The sequence below is a fragment of the Halictus rubicundus genome, chromosome 10, assembly GCF_050948215.1.
Source record: "Halictus rubicundus isolate RS-2024b chromosome 10, iyHalRubi1_principal, whole genome shotgun sequence".
Taxonomy (NCBI): Eukaryota; Metazoa; Arthropoda; class Insecta; order Hymenoptera; family Halictidae; genus Halictus; species Halictus rubicundus.
The window spans coordinates 3,682,006-3,700,708 of record NC_135158.1 but is presented as its reverse complement, the minus strand read 5'-3'; the positions used below and the strand labels follow the sequence as shown (position 1 = coordinate 3,700,708).

At 41.3% G+C, this 18,703-nt stretch overlaps 1 protein-coding gene and 1 long non-coding RNA gene across 4 annotated transcripts; one reads left to right on the top strand and one right to left on the bottom strand.

Annotated features, from left to right (window-relative positions):
* The first annotated feature begins 4,015 nt into the window (after positions 1-4,015).
* On the top strand, positions 4,016-15,483 carry Ask1 (apoptotic signal-regulating kinase 1). 3 transcript variants are annotated; one of them, XM_076795416.1, is made up of 24 exons: positions 4,016-5,718; positions 6,517-6,567; positions 6,638-6,858; positions 6,945-7,139; positions 7,211-7,380; positions 7,454-7,622; positions 7,701-8,000; positions 8,076-8,329; positions 8,417-8,576; positions 8,814-9,167; positions 9,262-9,523; positions 9,600-9,737; positions 9,807-9,973; positions 10,216-10,311; positions 10,370-10,509; positions 10,585-10,740; positions 11,033-11,140; positions 11,987-12,099; positions 12,252-12,421; positions 12,491-12,755; positions 12,846-13,173; positions 13,259-13,406; positions 13,481-13,557; positions 13,666-15,483. In XM_076795416.1, the coding sequence occupies exons 1-24, from the start codon at positions 5,703-5,705 to the stop codon at positions 13,715-13,717; spliced, it is 4,110 nt and encodes a 1,369-aa protein (XP_076651531.1). In that variant the 5' UTR covers positions 4,016-5,702; the 3' UTR covers positions 13,718-15,483. The 3 variants fall into 3 exon arrangements, with proteins under 3 accessions (XP_076651531.1, XP_076651532.1, XP_076651533.1); XM_076795417.1 differs by having other exon boundaries at positions 4,017-5,718; positions 11,045-11,140; XM_076795418.1 differs by lacking the exon at positions 11,033-11,140 and having other exon boundaries at positions 4,017-5,718.
* LOC143358348 (uncharacterized) lies at positions 5,725-6,760 on the bottom strand. Its single transcript, XR_013082944.1, has 3 exons — positions 6,626-6,760; positions 6,426-6,475; positions 5,725-5,946 (listed from the first exon to the last, which is right to left on the bottom strand). It is a non-coding gene; the product is annotated as an uncharacterized LOC143358348 (long non-coding RNA).
* Positions 15,484-18,703: the final 3,220 nt, after the last annotated feature.

The following is an 18,703-nucleotide window of genomic DNA, read 5'->3' as shown; positions in this document are numbered from 1 at the left end:
ACTAAATTGCAAGATATAAAGTAGAAATGGATCAGGACGAACCCTGAATTCGCCAGGCCACGGATAACGATGCTATCGTATAGCTTTAGGGGATGAATTTTGGGGATCAAGGTTTTTTTACAACAGCAGGCCTATTGCACGCTTTTTATTAATACATTCTGCCGACACTTTTATGGTCCAGCCGACAGATGTTAAAGTGTCCTCTTTCCCAAGGACAACTTTACATTGTCGAGGGTCGAAGGGCCATGAATGTAAAATTAAGGGTGGGTTTCTTGGGACATGGACTTTATGATCACCTTTTTGCGAATAATGTAGCAACCGTTGCGCAACAGAAACGCTGCGAGCAATTGCTGTTCTCGATTTAATATAGACGGTCATATGCGGAGTCAACCCCTTGGAAAGTGATTAAGCAACATCTATCGCATTCGGAAAAATTCAAGAAATTTCAGAAATTTCAAGTGTGAAACAAAAGCGAGTGAAGCATTATACCAAGATCCTTTGTCCAACCATTTCTAAGGAGCGTAAGGGGGTTAATAAGCAAAGTTTCGTCGGATAATTTGTCTGAATATCCGAAGAATACCCATGGGGGGAGGGGAGGAGATCGGAGAAAACGGGACACTCGACAAAAAAAGGAGAAAATGATCGGGAAACGGTCGACGTATTTTCTCCGATGGCATTCTCGACGAGACGAGACGCTAAAGGAGGAAGTGGCTGCCGAGGAATGGTCCAGGGGACAGAACGGAAGGCCCGGGGGATGAAATCGTCGAAAGGTCAAGCCACGGATGTCCGGGGGAGGGGTGGGGGAAGACCGAACAAGATTGGGAGACCAAAGAGGTAGACGTGGAAAAAGAACGACGGAAATGAGACGCGGCAAAGTAAGAAAACGCGATCTTTCTTTGCGCTCTTTTGTTTCGTCTGAGAGACAACCCCACGCTCGCCAAAGGGGGTCTCGAATTTATTCGGGCGTGAGGGATGCGACTGACAGCTGGAATTGTTATATCTCGAACGCTGTTCATCGATCTTCGACGGAATGAGTGCCACCGGATTGGTCCGTCGACTTCGTTAAAACTGCTCGTCGCCTTGACCATTGTGTTATCTCGAATTTATGCACCCCCTTCGTGTGCCTCGCGAATTATTCAAACGGCTACTGGTATGATACTGTTTCACTTCGAGATGATAGAATAATCTGGTAGCATTGCAAATTCGTTTATCCCGAAATCGACCTCTCTGGCTAATTTATTTGGCTCCTGTAGATACGTACATTTAACGTCTCTGGCTTCTTCAAATAATGAACCCCCGCAACTACATTTTCTTGAACTCAAATAGTGTAAAATTACGTGTTTCTATACGTAAGATTATTTCTATTAAAACAATCCTTTTGAGATATTAAACAGGGTCCCCCATAGAGAAAATAATTTCCTGTTCGATACGAATTTCTAAACAATAATCTAATCAAATGTCAAATTGAACAACTTCTCAGCCATTAGCTCGCTGTAATCTCCGTTGGTACGATTTTCGAAATCGAAGATTACACCGATTGCCCGGGTCTCACCACGTGGAGGTTGGCTGTCACGAGACCCAAAGGAAACCAGATGAGAACTATCTTGAACAAACTTGAATTTAATCGCAAAATATAAAAATATACAAAAACAATCCTTCTTTCCTGATACCCTTTTCATTGTTTAGAACCTTTACACATGCTTGATTGCACCAAATACAACACTTACGCGACACTAAACTGATCATTCCACTCTGTAAATAGGTTATCTTTTAGCATTAACCACGAGCAGTTTCGCCCAACAACGAAGGCAAAGATGAAAACATTCACTCACTGAAGCCTAGAATGCAAGTAGCGTTGTCGATCGTTGAGCAACAGGTAGACGATTCCACTGAGATAAATCCATAATTTGGGAATCGATTCCCATGAGATATTTCACAGGAATTCACAGAAATATCATTAATATAATAGTAGCAAATTCCCTTGAAGCTGTCGTCGGCAATGAATTCTTGCAACACGTATGACAACGATGTACATACAATCACGTATACTGATATGATGATCGAGTACAGTAGACAATGCATCCTATGGGCTTTTCTGTCTAAGCCACGGGGGGCTTAATTTCTACTACGGGTGCTTAAATGATTTGGAGGTTACGAAACGTAGATACGTCGATATGTATTTCTATATAAGCATTTTCTATAGAGTCGGTAATTCAGAATCCTAGACAGAAAAAAGCACTGCATGCAATGCCTGTAGGGATCGTACTAACCAGGACAGCCAGCCTTCAGTAAACTACACGACTGCAGTCCAGAAAATTAGATTCCAAGTTAGATTTTGTAAACATGCATTGTGTCCATAATAATATGTCGTAATACAAAATATCGTAAAAATTGCTTACAGATTTTAGTCATTACAAACATTGTGTGCATCGTTTCTAATTCGTGGGTCACGCCGATAAATAGTTGTCTAGTATGTGTTTTCAAACGGTTTCCGTAGTGTTATCGTTTGCACACTCGCGTGTCTTATGTGTGTACATATAGAAGCTCGCGCGTAGCATGAGACGCCGGAGCATAGCCAAGAGCATATACACATTTCCAAGCCGGCACGTCAAGTGTGCGTGCAGGCTCGTCTTCGTCTACGTATGCAGGTGAGGAGGCGCGTATGTACACGATGACGAGCCACGTACGTGATGGCGACGATGAGTGGGCGTGACGTGTACGTACACGCATTACACGCATTCCTCGAGCAGTTTCTACACCGCGAGGCTCCCCGAGGATCAGGGAATCATCTGAGATGCTATGGTCGACGGTACACCTTCTATTCCGCGTCATTTCGTTCAACCGCGCGACCGGTCATTCAGGGAACATGACTTCCCTCTTTTCTTTCATCAGTTAAATTGCTAATAACTTTACCACTGCCGAAAACCTATTAACAAATTTGTTAGCGACTATTATTGCATCGGCAAGAGAACCGATCATTTTTTTCTAATCAAAAATTCAAAAATGTTATAGAAAACCGAATATTGAAAATAAGACGCCTGAAGTACGCTGATAGTTATGATAGTTGTCCACTCCTCTTTTAATATGATTATAAGCGCATTTCTGATGACTTCTTTCGAGAAGCAGACTAGATGATGCTACTAGAGCCAATTTGTTGGTTTAGGAATGAAATTGATGTCGTTGAGAAATTCAGAAGAAAGCCCTCGAGTATTCGATTTTCAAAAGGCTACGTAAGTTAAGTAAAGCGGTCTGAAAATCGGTTGACACTATCAGATTTGTGATTTTAGGGGAATTACAATGTCTACAATAAAATCAATAGAGTCCGTGTCAAGATATCCAAATTTGCATGTATTACTAAGTCAATTATCGCCAGGATAGTATCAAAGTATCATTCAGTTTTGCATGTAGCTATTGTTTCTAGGAAGTAGCAGGTGGAGGTCGATTAAACGTAGCGAGAAAATCTCTCGGTGTTCCTCGGTCACGAGAAATGACGTGTTTTGCGGGTCGATCGTGGGGCAGGCCAGTTCTCGGGGACCCCCTATATCAGACTCATAGGATACACAAAGAGCTCGTCGATAGCTTACCGGTGTATTCTGCATTCCTGTCCAAAGGTCACGGTTCTCTACTCGGCGAGCAGAGAACGTGAGAGGTTATAGCGCTCGCTCTATTCAAACAGGCCAACCTCCTTGCGAATTCTACGTTCGCAATAAGTTGACGTGGCTTCCCACGCGGTGAGAAGAAGATACAGAAGGCTTTTAATGCTCGAACAGTCTCCCAGCTTTTTCTACGCGAAACTCTTTCTGTATTCTGTACTCCTATTGAAAGGGGAGCGCTGCGGAGTGGCCGCTCCGCGCATCACTGCGCCCCACTATTCTTCACGCACTCGTAAACCGCGTATATACGAATCATACTCACCTTTCGAACTCTTTTTGCCTACAATTATGCCAGCTTCTATCGCTGAATACTAATTAAGCCAATCAATTCCCTGTCTGCTAGATCGAGTCGCTTTAACGGCTCCGATTTTGCCAAGGAAAGTCCATTGTCACTCTTTTGACTAACTCGACGCAGCTCATTCGAGCCATTGTTTTCAAGTTAAAGTATCGTTAGCAATTTAATTACGAAGTTCCGTCTTCTGACGTAAATAGGCCAGGTGGCAAGAAACCGTTTATAACCGCAATTCACATCGATTCCTTGCCATTCGCACCGGTCATTGCGAGTTTAGAGTTGGAATAATGTGAAACAGTGCTGGGACCAGAAACAAGGTGAATCTTCATTAGTAAGTAGGTCAACAATGTAGAATTAATTTTATCGTGTTAGGCTATATTTTTGGAAAATCGTGCCCTACTCGAAAGAGACTCGTTCTTTGTTTATTTACCTCTGTGCATCGGATTGCCGCTTGCGATTGCGCCACAGTGACAAAAATAGTCTGCGGATTGTGTAGAGTGTAGGTGATAAGGATGTACGATTATGTTTTATCGATAACACAGTAGTCTCTACAAAAGTGATGCTAATCGAATCTGACGTTGATAAAATTGCAGGCTTGATGATGATGATAAGTCTGAAGCATTTCCTTGCATTTTCCATACTCGGAGAAATAATCTCATTTAAACGGAGCATACAGTGTATACTCGACGCGATGATTCTTCATGTTCCTGGTGTCCTGTTCCCGTGGAGTTCATTGGTACGTTTCCACGGTGCTCCGTACTGTAGCACCCGATGCAACCGAATCTGAATGACCTAGAAACTCATTATCCGCCTTTCCTGCACCGCTGCAGCCTCCTCGATGATCATGCTAGCCGAGTGAACCGTCGACTCTAGTCGATCGACAAAAGTGTTTTGTGGCAGTAGCAACTCTACTCTCCGTACTATCTCGCGTGCAGATTTTTGTTGTGGACGATAGAGCTCACCAACTATGATCATATTTCGTCGACGCGTTCATGTTTGATTAAATTACCTAATTTAATATAGCTACATAGAAACTACGCCACATTGCACATACACAAACAGCAATAAATAATTTCAGTAATTATTTACAATATGGTGCATATCGATTTCAATGGCCTTGAAGTATACAACAAAGGTCAATATCCTGAATACTTTCGCTTATGTGTAACCGTCATTCGTCTTCAGTTTCAGGCGGGATATACTTGAAAATATTTTCAATATAATGCAGTATTGTAGTGTTGTAGTATTGATGAGAGGTTTAGATTACGTTTTATTACATTTAAGACACACTGTAGTATAACATCGGAATCAGATCATAGCCTAATGGCGTTGATTTAAAAGTTTCGATGGAATTCGCTGTTCTTGCAACTCACTATCACGTGCACAGATTAAGAAAAGATTGTTAGAGTAAATACGGTAATAAATGAGTAACGGTATTGTCATTGTCTAACGAACTGTAGCGTAAAGTCAAGTTCCGTGAACTAATTAAACGATTAGCGACTGTTTTCGAGACGAACAGCGAGGCATATTGTTTGCTCACGATTCGTTTCTGCATTGGAATGCGCATTAATCGCAATAATCATTTCGTTTTTATTATAATGCGTTCTATCTTGAGAGATTTCTATTTTTATACCGGCGGAGGAGCGCTCTCGCCGCCATCTGTGAACCGACAGGAAAATTCTTTACGCGAGTTGTCTTGTGCACGACCTCGACTCTGGATTTGTGTGTTCTAGAAGAAATGGACGGTAGTTTCTACGATGTCCAACGTAAAAGGTATTTTTACACGTTAATCATACGTCGAACGATAGATGAATTACTGAGAATCATTTAGTGGAAGCTGGGATGAGACGTACGGTTAGTTTCCTGCACGCCAGTCTGTCGCGCGCCAATGTCATAACTCAATCTTTTTAATGTTCCTCCGCAATCTGTTGTTTTACCGTGGTCCAAAGTCTCTCAAAGCCCGGCAATCTTTATCTACGGTAATGCCTCCGAGCGTCCGTCCTGTAACACGTACCACGAATCCTTTTGATAGACAGAGAACAGTTGAAAATATAAGAGACAATATTTTAGGTCATCCCATTAGTCGTGTCATTTTTGGACGCAGTAAACGTAAAATTTGAATATTAATATTTGCGATTTAATCAATGATATATTGGTCAGGGTACGTTTCAACGAAAAATATTTCTGCTTCATTTAGAGCCTCTAATCTGCCGATATCGAACGTTAGATATCTCGATCTTCGTTTATTAAGAACTCCGTTTCGAATTTTGAAAACGAATGCTGTCACCTTTCTGTAAATATTTTTAATGGTGTTTATTTTTTAAACATCTATTCTTTGACCTTTTTGAAGTAGAAAATATTGTTCTAAAGGCTCCAGTTACACATTTCAAAGGGATGCGTAGTGTAGTAACTTATGGGATGATCTAATATAATTTAATAGGTACAACATGTAAGAATATTAACTCGATTGTGTTATGTACCTTTGCAGGTAACTGCGTGTCTTCCATATCTATTGAAGTTTCCCAGAGACCTGCAAGTACAAGTTAAAAACATTAGTTTTGTTTGCTACAGAACAATTGGGCAACATGATCTCCAATTGCGGTGATACACCTGAAGCAGCTGGTAATTATTATTCCATTATGTGCAAGACTCGTATAATTGAGAGGAAGTTAGAGCTTACATTATGTCTTAGTTCCCTCGCAACCGATAACTGTAGAGGGTGTCTCAAGTACAGACAGTATTGGCACGCACAGCGACGTTTCTGGGCACACTACCATCTTAGGAAGGCCCAAAATGGATGTGGCTTGTGTTTTGGACTTGCAACAACCGGAGCACATAGCACAGAGGAGGAAAGCCTTGGAGGAAGTCAGACAAGCTTGCAATCTTGTTAATGCTAATATGCATCATATACAGGTGTAATTTTGTGTCACATCAAACCAAACTATCATTTTTATGAAGGTATTCCGCCATTGAATATTAATTAAAATTTGTTGTCCTAGTTTGAGAAGCTAGACTTTGGAGAAACAAATGTGCTAGACACATTCTACAATGCAGATGTAGCTGTGGTGGATTTAAGTATACAGCTACAGCAGTCTGCCTTGTTCTACCATCTTGGTGTCAGGGAAAGTTTCGGCATGAAGGAAAATATTTTACTACATAATGATACAGACTCTGAAACAACCATTAGACTCAAGGTATACCTGTTGTTATCATTAGAAATAGGTACAGAAACGGTTTAAACACCATGTTACACTGAAATTTGCAGTTGTCATGCGGAAGCTACACGTTTGTTTCATACCGTGTGGTGGACTGTGGCTCGTGCGTAGCCACAAATCCAGCCACCACAAGAATTACCGGGGAGGAAGCTATAGATCCAAAGCAACACCTAACATTGAGGCTTAAGAAATTGTTCCAAGACGTTGAAGTACAATCCAAGTACGTCTTACTCGTTCTTTTCGTATAGATAGAAAATCGAAATCTTCATCGCTGAGAAATTCAATTTTTCTAGAGCACACATGAAAGAAAAGTTCCTAGCAGACTTGCGGAAAGCACGAGAAACGTATTCAGGCGAGGAGCTTTCAAAAGCTTTGAACAACATGCGCAAACGTTTGGACGACCCAAACGTTCTGTCCGGAGAAGTTGTTTTAAACGTCCTTATTTCTTTCCGGGAGATACAAGTAATAATATATACATTTATTTCCTTGCAATTGATGTGTTATTAAGGATTGCGTTCAATTATCTTGTTTTATTCACAGGATTATGATGCAATGGTACAACTAGTCGACGATCTGAGGACTATACCAACGCACAAAAATTATATCAACACCCCTGCTATTCGGTACCTGTACGCGTTCGCACTAAATCGGAGGAACAAAGAGGGCGACAGAGAAAGGGCATTAAAAGTTATAGAGAAGGCTCTGGAGAAGAAAGAGAACCATGTTCCGGACATGTTGTGCCTGTGCGGAAGAATTTACAAAGATCAATTTGTAGAGAGTAGACACACGGATGAAGAGAGTTTAAAGAACGCTATCCATTGGTATAGGAAGGGTTTCGAGGTACAGTGATTCTTATTTTTTAAACAAGATTATCGAATTATATAATTTTATCCAACGAAATTATTTTGTGCCCAGGTGCAACCAAATGAATACGCTGGAATAAACCTCGCCACATTGCTGGTCATAGCTGGAAACGAGTTCTCGAAAAGCGAGGAACTGCAGCACATAGGCATGGTGTTAAACAATCTTATTGGCAAGAAAGGTAGCCTGTCTAGTTTAAAAGACTATTGGGACGTGGCCACCTTCTTTGAGATCAGTGTGTTGGCCGAGGATTATTCGAAAGCTATCCAAGCCGCCGAGTGCATGTTCAAATTGAAGCCGCCAAACTGGTACGTATCAATACATTATTTAATTATTGTACGTTCGTATGAAAATAAAGTTTATATTTATTGAAGACGTAACTTCTTTGTTCTTAGGTACCTGAAATCAACAATAGGGAACATATCGCTGATAGATAGGTTCCGTAAAAAGAATGAGGAAGCAGAGGTATCGCCAGAGGAGCAAATATTTAGTTTTTGGATGGACTACTTTGTCGAAGCGACGAAATCAGAAGTCGGCGATAGTATACGGTTTCCAGTAAGTTGATAAATGGAATCGTTCTACAAAGGATCCAGTTTCCAATTCGGGAGACTATGGCTTATAATATTGTGTTACCAATCCAGCTTACTTCTGTACATTTTGGGTCAAAGTAAGAATAATATAAAACTGCTCTTAGTGCAGGTCCTTAGCTTGACTTTATAATCAATCAATCTTCTAAAAAGTACACGCGGTCGGTGGAAAGAACGGATTAGTCACCGATCGTTTGTTTTTCAGCTCTTGGTGCTGGAGCCGACCAAGATCTTCATGCCGAGCTATGTGAACGTAAACCTCGGGGCGGAGGAGAAGTCGGTGCAAATCTGGAACTTGTGTTTGGACAATATGAAGAACAGTTGCAAGCAAGTCCACGACTGGCTCTTCACCGCGAACATGATACGCAGCGTGAGCCTGTACAAGCGAGATGAACGCTGCCTCTTTTTGTACGTCCACCAGAACTCCGACGATTTCCAAATGTACTTCCCATCGGTCCAATGCAGACACAGGTTCTACAACTTGATCCTGGAGATGACCAGAGATCAGGAAGGCATGGTCACTGATCTGGACGCGTATTTGACTGATGATACAGTGAAGGTGTGTGGGATGTCTATTTATTGAAGTTCCGGCAACCCGGCGTACAGTGGGCTGTAAACCCGTTACGTATTTATTAACATCGTGTTCGTTGTAGTTTGAGTACGAGCTGGATGATCAAAGCAAACGAATGATCCTGGGTAAAGGTACATACGGCGTCGTTTATGCAGCTAGAGACCTAAACACTCAAGTTAGAATTGCAGTCAAAGAGATACGCGAACGAAACTTGGGGGATGTGCAGCCGCTGCATGAAGAAATTAAATTGCACAGTCAGCTGAGACATAGGAATATTGTACAATATCTTGGATCAGTAAGCGAGAATGGCTACTTCAAGATATTCATGGAGCAAGTCCCTGGAGGTAAATGGATAAAATTAAATATCCTATGAGAAAGAAGGTGTCCAGAGTATATTTATTCACTTTTTAATGCTTGCAGGGAGTCTGTCAGCCTTGCTGAGATCAAAATGGGGTCCCCTGAAGGAAAATGAGTCCACGATTGCTTATTATACCAAACAAATTTTGGAAGGCCTCAAGTACCTGCATGATCAGAAAATTGTTCACCGAGATATCAAAGGTAATTTAATGAATGTCCTCATTTTATAATTGCCAAGACTTCTGGTTACTGATTGCAACTGATTCTCAGGTGACAATGTTCTGGTGAACACATACAGCGGAGTAGTCAAAATTTCAGACTTTGGCATGTCGAAACGATTGGCTGGTTTATGTCCAAGTACCGAGACATTCACTGGAACGCTTCAGTACATGGCACCGGAAGTGATCGACAAGGGACAACGAGGATACGGTGCACCCGTAAGTTATACTTGTTGCATTTATAGACAGCGGATCTCTATGCAAAATAAAAATGTACTGCATCAATTGCAACAAACAAGAGTCAAATGGAATTTTCTTTCTGTCTTCAATCATTGTAATACGTTTAAAATAAAATATTGGCATTGTGAAATTCTTTTAATCTTTCTACTGTTTTAACAGTACACTGATAATTACCTTCCAAGTGAAACAAAAATATTATTATAATTTAACACAAATTGTAGGCGGATATTTGGTCCTTGGGTTGCACCATAGTAGAAATGGCTACTGGTAAACCACCATTTATCGAACTGGGTTCTCCTCAAGCTGCCGTCTTTAAGGTAACTTATTCGACTGTTTAAAATGTTGGCTCTTTTGAAAGCGTTCTTTTTTCGATAGGTTGGATATTACAAAATACATCCGGAGATTCCATCAGAATTATCGGACAGGGCAAAGAGCTTTATACTTCGCTGTTTTGAGCCGAATCCTGACATAAGATCGTCTGCAGCTGAACTGTTAGAAGATCCGTTTTTAAACGAGTACGTGGCATATATAAATTAGCTGCTACATAAACAAATATAAAGAATGGTTCTTACATATATGTACGTTCGCAGGAAAAAGAAAGCCAGTCGACTGGTGGCTCCACCCGATTTTGGTCGTAGCATCTCTGTACCTGCTGACAGATTCGAACGCTTAGGGAAGTTCGACAAAACAAACAATAGTCAAATTGCTTCCACGGCGCCTATACAAGCTTCACAATCAGACGATAGGTAATAAAACCATTTTACTTGCACAACAACTGGTCTTGTTGCAAATTTGAATTATCAGTATTTTGTCTTGCTTGATCGTCAAAAAGAAATTTTTATGTTTATGTCGACGTAGCTTTTTGTGATAGTCGCAGCTAATTAGGACGAGTCGTTTTTTGTCTAGTACATAATAAATCTGAATACATTGCGTTCAATGTATTTCGAGTTAGTTCCATTACGTCATTCACGTCTTTTTTAATCATTTGATTTTTAAATTCTTATCAAGTCTCTATTGTGATGAAATGTAATCAAAAAGTGTTACACACAGTGGAGGGCTGACAAAGTCTAGCCCACTGAGGGAGCGCAGTCCAGCACACCTTCTGTCTCCCATCAGCATGCCCACTGCAACCCTATCTTTTAACAGGTATGGTGCTAACGTTATAAGCGGTTAATCCCATCCACTTTAAAGTATCACTAATAAACAAAATAATATTGTAATGAATGGAAGAAAATTATGATTAACACTAGTTATGGCGTGTATAGAATTAATACAGTAGATTCAACGCTTTGTATTGTCACGCACTCATACGATAGGGGCAATGGAATTTCCTGTTGGTGATTGTAACATGTGCAAATTCAGTGTAAAGATGCGAACACATCAACAGGTAACTGGTGACATTTTCTTGCGAGAGCAACTTGAAGAAGCGTGTACAATTATTTGCAAATATTATAAATGTATTGTTTCGTTCTCCGAGAGCAACTGTCGCTCAATTTGCTGGCCGCTATCTCAGAGGCGTTTACACGTGTCACGAGAATCGCTCTCGCAACTAATCTCACAAGTCACTTGCTGGTCTGTTCGCACCTTAAACTCGAGAAGCAAATCCTTAAGCAATTTTTCCATTATTACTGCGTCTAATTGACCCTCGGAAGTTGTGTCCGTACGCCTGTCGTATTCCAAGCCAATAATACTGTGATCTGAAGCTTGATGTACTAAACAAGTACAATGAAAACGTAATAAAAACAGGATTATGTAATACCGTACACATATGCTTCTCAATCATACTTGTACCGGCTGTCTCGCGACAGTGTTCCGAATCTACTCGCAGCTTCAGTGAGTGTTCTATGTATTCAGGTTTATTTCCAATCAGAACTACTGCCAGGAAATGTTCTTGCCCTTGTGACACGTGCATCGCGCAACCACAGAATCGAAAGCTTAAGGACGTGGACGCAAATAGGAGAGATAATTAATAACGATTCCTTGTGTTTCTAGTACAATAGGCAATACACCTTCCATAGATACAAACGAATCAGACACGGCGGGAGCTTCGATGACCAGAAGGAGCTCTTCTGGGGGTTTGTTGTCGCCTGAAGTCGAATTGGGAGGTCAGTGCTCGCAGTCAGCTTCTTAAGGGGGGGTATTCTTGGAAAACCACAAATGAATACCATACCCCCTAATACTTTATTCAATGGAAGCCTATTGATTAATTTTTTAATGGCAAAAGTAATAACAGTAAGTTTATTCATATTTTTTACAGGTCAACCAGGCCAGAAGACTGGTGAAGAGCAAGAAGGCTTTTATTTATTGAAAAAGGATAGTCAGAGAAGAATGACGCTCACAAGAGTCCTGTCACAGGACGAGGCCAAGATCTGTGAGGTGTGGATGAGAGGTATTCATCAGGCAGAGGGCCAAACAGTTCTCCAATTGGTAATTACTTTTGCAGCTGCCAATACACAAAGTATATGCTTCCAATGACAAATTTATTTTCCTTCTTAGAGTCATCTAGTGTTGCTAATGCGAGCTCTGAAGGATTACATAGCTGAACAAAATAATGAAGTCATAGGAACGGCTATAAGAACGTTAAAAGAAGAATTGGACTTCGACTCCATAGCTATTAATCATCTGAACCAAGCCATTTATCTCTTCCAAACGGCAGTGAACGAAGTCCTGCGAATGCACAGTATAAAACCTCACTGGATGTTCGCGTTGGATAATTTGGTGAGAAATGCTGTTCAGGCGGCCATCACTGTGCTCTCTCCTGGTAATTATCTAGTGATTCTTCTACATTTTTATGCATTCAACTGGAGAATTTTTCTATTTCAATGATTAATGTTTATGAAATCGTGTTTAGAACTCGGTGCCAATTTGCTGGGACAAGAACGAGTACAGCCAGGTGGCCAAGGACCCGAGGAAGGATCCACTTCCGGTGTGTCCACGGTAAATTCTGTAAAGTCGCAAAAAACGGGAGACTCCGTCGACAATAAATACTGGAAGGAGTACCGAGATCAAATGGGAGAGTTGAAGATGGAGAACATGAGATTGATCCAGGAGTTAATCGACAGTCAAAAGGCATATCAAGTCCTGTTACAGCAGGCTCTCGAAGACCAGAGAGTTCGGATTAACACTCTAACGCAGCTCTGCGAGAATATTAACAGAAGAACTAGCAGACAAGAATCAGGGTAGGCTTCATATTTTCAAGCTTAACACTCTAACTACCAGAATAATCTAATAGGAAATCTTTAAGGAACATTTTTCTACTTGTAGTTACAATTCAACTTTGTCGGGGAACGCATCCGGTATGCAAGTTCCAGTAATTATCAGCGATGCAAGTTCTGAGATGACTCCAGTCGCAGACGAAGCTCTCGTAGCTTGGCTCCAGAACCTGCATATCGATGAGGCATCAATCGAAAGGGTAACTATCGCATTCTCGTGTATTTTAGTTTTAAATATTTATCATCTCGTTAATTATCCTATTATTGCTCGCAGATTACATACGAACAGTATACCTTAGATGACATGTTGAATCATGTTACTCATGACGACATACGAAGACTTAATTTGAGGTACTATATCTTTCTCATTTCTGTGTTCTACTGTTTGATCGAATACTGTTTGCCAGGGATGTGTATTGTTCTTGTCACTGATAAATTGTGATAATTTTTTTTTTTTAGAGGGGGGATTGAGCTGAGGATATGGCAAGCGATATCAAATCACCGGCGGTAGAGTACACAAGTCAGAAGGCGGCTTCGCTTTTAATACTACATTGAAATTGGTCAACTTCATGCAGGGTAAAATAATTGTTCAAAAACGTGGCTGCCAGAGAACGGCGACGGACAAATGAGCAGAGTTACTATATGGTAAAAAAATTTGCGAAATATTCGTGTCACTCGTTAGTACCTTGTGGACTGAACGATCACAGAGTTTTTAATGCACAAAATGATATTATTAGTTTACCTTGTAGTTCCTAATTGTAGATTATTTAATGGTCACGAGACAAGTGTGTACATAGGAGAAATTTTGCATATATGATTCGTTGAAAGATGAAATTTACAGAGTTCGTTGATGATAGGTTCAACGGAGCACGCGATGCACAGAGAAGGAGAGAGAGAGAGAGATCAGTATTGTCGCGTCGAATAAAAATTTATTAAACTCGTTAGATTAGAGTTCCGATCTTGCCAAGTTCAAGAAATCGATGTCGTTGTTCAGAAGAGAATTGTTGTTCAAATTTATCGACTCTACTGCCGGGAACGATTGATATTATCGGAGAAAATAGTTACACGTCGGTGATTGCTTTGTATGTTCGTTCCTTGTATTCCTGAACGACCTAAAGCCACGAAAAGCCATATGGAAGGCTACCATGAACCGAAGAAGCAAAGCGAGGATCGTAGTGCCTTATGAACCAGTGTAATAGTACAACAGAAGATATTTATTACGTGCACACGATCACGTTGCGTTATTGTATTTCTAGATTCCGGAGAGTGGATGCGTCTTCCTCGATGCACACGGAATTGTTCTCGTAGTTGTGTGCATAATACGCTTGTTGCACTTTGAAATAGACTGTGGATCCTCATGCGAACTCGTAGCTGGTTCGATAACTAGACTGCGAACTTTCACAGTCATCTATAAAGTGCAGAAGTTTTCTTAATATTTTTACTAAGCTATCGGTTTTTATCATAAACGCATAAACCCCGCAGTCTATTTATATTGGTTAAAACTAAGGAAAAATTTCTTTCGCTGATTAGAAAATTTATTGCAAAAATGAAATTAAAATGTACAAAGGTCTGCAATCTGGCAATAGAGGGTCCGTTATTAACCGTGTCAGAAGTTTATCATGCGTTTCACAGATTTTTGTAGATACTGATTTTTATATGTAACGACAGATGTCTTGCTTTCTTGTGCAGTCGTTCGCGCACAGAACTCATGCTTCCTTTCTACATCGTGTAGGCTAACAATCAGCTGTGTCTTTTAGCGCCTGAACGCAGTGATAGACTGTGATCACGCGAGTCAATTGATACAAGTGCCTAAACGCATCAGGGATTAGCGTGACGTCCATTCAATTTAATTACGTTGCCGATGCGTGTTGATCTAGGATGAGACGCTGTTCGAAACAAGTAGAGGATGCTCCACAAACTGAATCATAGTACCTATTGCTTATCTTCCTCAAACCCACGAGAACAATTAACATAAAGCTGCGTTATATTGTATAATATTTGTTGCTTTTCTTACTAAGAAGCGCATTGTTAAACTAGCTCCTTTAATTGTTTCGAGCAGCATGCTACAGCCAGTAGGATCACAAATTAATGAAAGATCATCTGCCGAGATATTGCTGCGTCCGAAACTTGTGCCGATAATAATCGTGGACGCGAGTGCCACGAGTAATCGTTAAAACGTTCCCATTGCTGTTTCCATTCACTGTACTCGTTAAGATTAATTATCCTCGTTATTGTTGCAGGCTGAAATTTGTAATAAAGATTCCAGCGGACAGACAACGTGTCTTTTTTCGTTCCGTAATCCTTGGAGTGGCTGAGTGCACGAATGGAGAGTGGATACGTCTACGAATATTTTTTCTACAACAATTTTGCATTGCTTTAAATCGAATCATATATTTCTGAGTGCTTCGTTGCTTCATCGCGTGTAGACTTTCTTAATCACATTAATTCTCATCAATTTGGTGCTTGAATTTACCAAATTATACATTTAAAATTTACGACTGTGATCGAATGAAGAAAGTTAAAATAATTAGTGGTAGATGTATTTCATTCATACGAGAAGGGATGGTGATTAAAAGAGTGTGCCAGTATATTTTCATAGAGGAACGCTCAGCCGCCAGTGTATCAAAAAATATTAGTATCAGTCTGCGAAACCGTGAAAATCGTGTTGAAACAGGTAATTGATTTCGCCCCGTCTACGGCGGCCGCATTGATATGGATGAGGCGTTCCCTCCTTATCCGGTTGCGACGCTCCGTTTAAAAGATAAGCCAAATAGATTCGCAGCTCATCGACAGGGAAAGCCTCGTCGCGTCCTCCGGGCTTTTCTTTTTTCCTCCAGGATTATCCTAGCGATACGATCTGCTCCTCGAAGGGGTGGGCTCGTCGTCAAGCTTTCAACACACGATCTCGAGGTGTTCGCAGGGGGAAGAGCCAGGTCGCGCAGGGTGCTCGAAATTTTTCCAGGAGAACGAAATGCACCGGCGAGAGGCAGAGCCGACGCCCAAAATTGCGAAAGTTTGCGAGGGTCGGACCTATTCATTTGCACTACAAAAAAGCCGGTGGCTTATAAACGCACCCCCTCCGACCAGCCGGTTATTTTCACTGTCGGGGCCCCTGCTTTTTTTCTCCTGCTTTCTTTCTCCCTCGCACATCCCCTCCCCCTGCATCCGTCCCGATGCATTCGGCCGCGTGCAATCCACCCCCGGCGAAATGTGTTTAACCGAACAAACTGTGCGTCTGTCGGAGAAATTAATCGCATTCAGGCTCGGAAAATGCTCTGCAGTAAAGAAGGTGGAACAATATTAGCCATTTTTAGTCAAATAAAATTTAATATTGCCGTACGAATGAAATTGCTATTGTTACTCAACAAAAATTATTTTGTACGAAACCCCGAGAGTGCAAAGGGTTAAGTAACAGCTGACAAGATAGAAAGAGGATATCGTACTATTCAAAATAATATTTTTAGTTCCAACAAGGGTTGCTTTAGCGATTTTTTGAAACAGTATCTGTTAGGGGTAGCCTTTTTATTCATCTCGTCCTTGCTCATTTATCGGTTCCTGGCGAAACAATTTCTGCTCTTCTCCCCGATCTTCCATCTCAATTATTTGTCGATATTCCGTCATTATCACCGTAGCCTAACGTCGATTGTCAGCGATGATGAAGCTTCCCCGTTCGTTGTATGAAAAATCGCGTCGGAGGGACGCGTTCCCTGTGTATTTCGACGCTGCGAATATTTTTTCATGATATCGGACCGATTCAAGAGACAGCGACTGTTATTACAGCCACGGTAAACATCTCGCCCTCTTGCCACCCTGTTTATCATTAGCGATTCCATTAGGGAATCGAAGACCTACGATCCACCGAGGCTTCCCAAATATAAATGTTAATGTTCCTCCGTCGGGTTTCCGCATAAATTACGGGCGTCGCGAAAAATTCACGAAACGACTGCGGGGGTGGGTAATGCTCACAGTTAGGCGATTGCAACCCCTGGCAACTGGCTGTACTGTTTTTATTTTTCAGCGAACTGATTTTCTGTGAAAATATGATATATATTTGTGGAAACGAAACAGTTCCCTATTTTCACAATTTTTTAATCTAAATGAACTCAGTCTAAATATTTCAATAGAATATTTTCCTTCTGTAATGATTGCTAAAGGACTCGAGATATTTCATTGAATGAAAATAAGCAAAAAAAGTATTTGAAATCTTTCAATTTTTAAGGGTTTCCAATTTGTTCTCCCAATTAAAAGGTATTTGCCTTTCAAAGTCTTCGCTAAAAGGGTTCCGTGGAATTACTGAAAACATAGAAAAATGTTCGGAGGGCTAGTATTCCAATTATATTTTCGACGGGAGTATCGAATCATTTCGCAGAGAGTTATAGGAGTTCCGGCGACGCAGAGATTAGGGTGGCTCGGATCGGATCGTGGCGTTTTAAGGGAAAGTTGTTCGTAATTTCATGGAATGGATTACCAGGTACCGAAGTCGCAAATAAAACGGCGCAAACATCCGGCGGATCGCAGTGCAAGCGCAGAAGGGTTGCTTTGCCGCGATCAGGATACAAATCCCGGGCTCTCCGGTGCCATCCCTTTTCGCCTGCACCCTACGTCCTATCCTGCGGACCTTCTCTTTCTCTCTTTACCTTTTAATTAACTAACTGCGCCGGCGGAGTAACTAAAGAGGATCCACGATTTTCGAGCACGAGGCTTTCAACGCCGCCCGAAATAATCCATTTTCCCGAGTGAAAGGCTAAATAAGATTATCGCGTCAGGTTCCGCCACTCTTGGCCATAAGGGAGAGGAAAGAGAGAGAGAGAGGGGGGAGAGGGAAGGACTGTATCTCTGATAATCCCTTTCACAATTTCGTCTAATTGACTGCGATATTTCTACGATTTTTATTTGCTGCGACAGAATTTTCGAAAGGATTGGTCTCCGAGAAAATTTTCTGGTGATATTCAAGTTCAGTTCGTAACAAATTCTTAAAAGTCTCCGCGATGTCTTGATCTGTTAAGGAACGTCGCCAAAACATATCGACGATTTAAATCTTTCCTGACACGAAGTTGAAAATTTCACCGACTAAAAATTCACCGACAGAGTGGCCTCAGAGGCTTTTCCTCCGGTCCAAAGCAAATTTACAAGATTTATCACGAGAGCGGAGTTAATTTCGCCCCCGGGGAGGGTGAACGTCAGCGTTATTTTTTCCTGCTTTTATCAAGGCATCCGGGAGATCATTGTCCACTCCCGTTCCTCCTCCGTATTTTCTTTTTTGCTTATTTTTGCACAACAATGACGAATTATCTTTTTGAAACGTCTTTTACAGAGAGGACGCAAAGGAAGATATTTATCGGGACGGAGGACACGCCGTCGTCGGTCTCTCGGCAACAAATTAAGGATTTTAAGCCGAAAGTAATTAGTCCCGGCGAACAAGGTGTCACTCCGTGGAAACGAGGAGCCGAAGCGAGGACGAGGAGTCAGGCCTCATTGTTCTCGCCATAATCCCCTG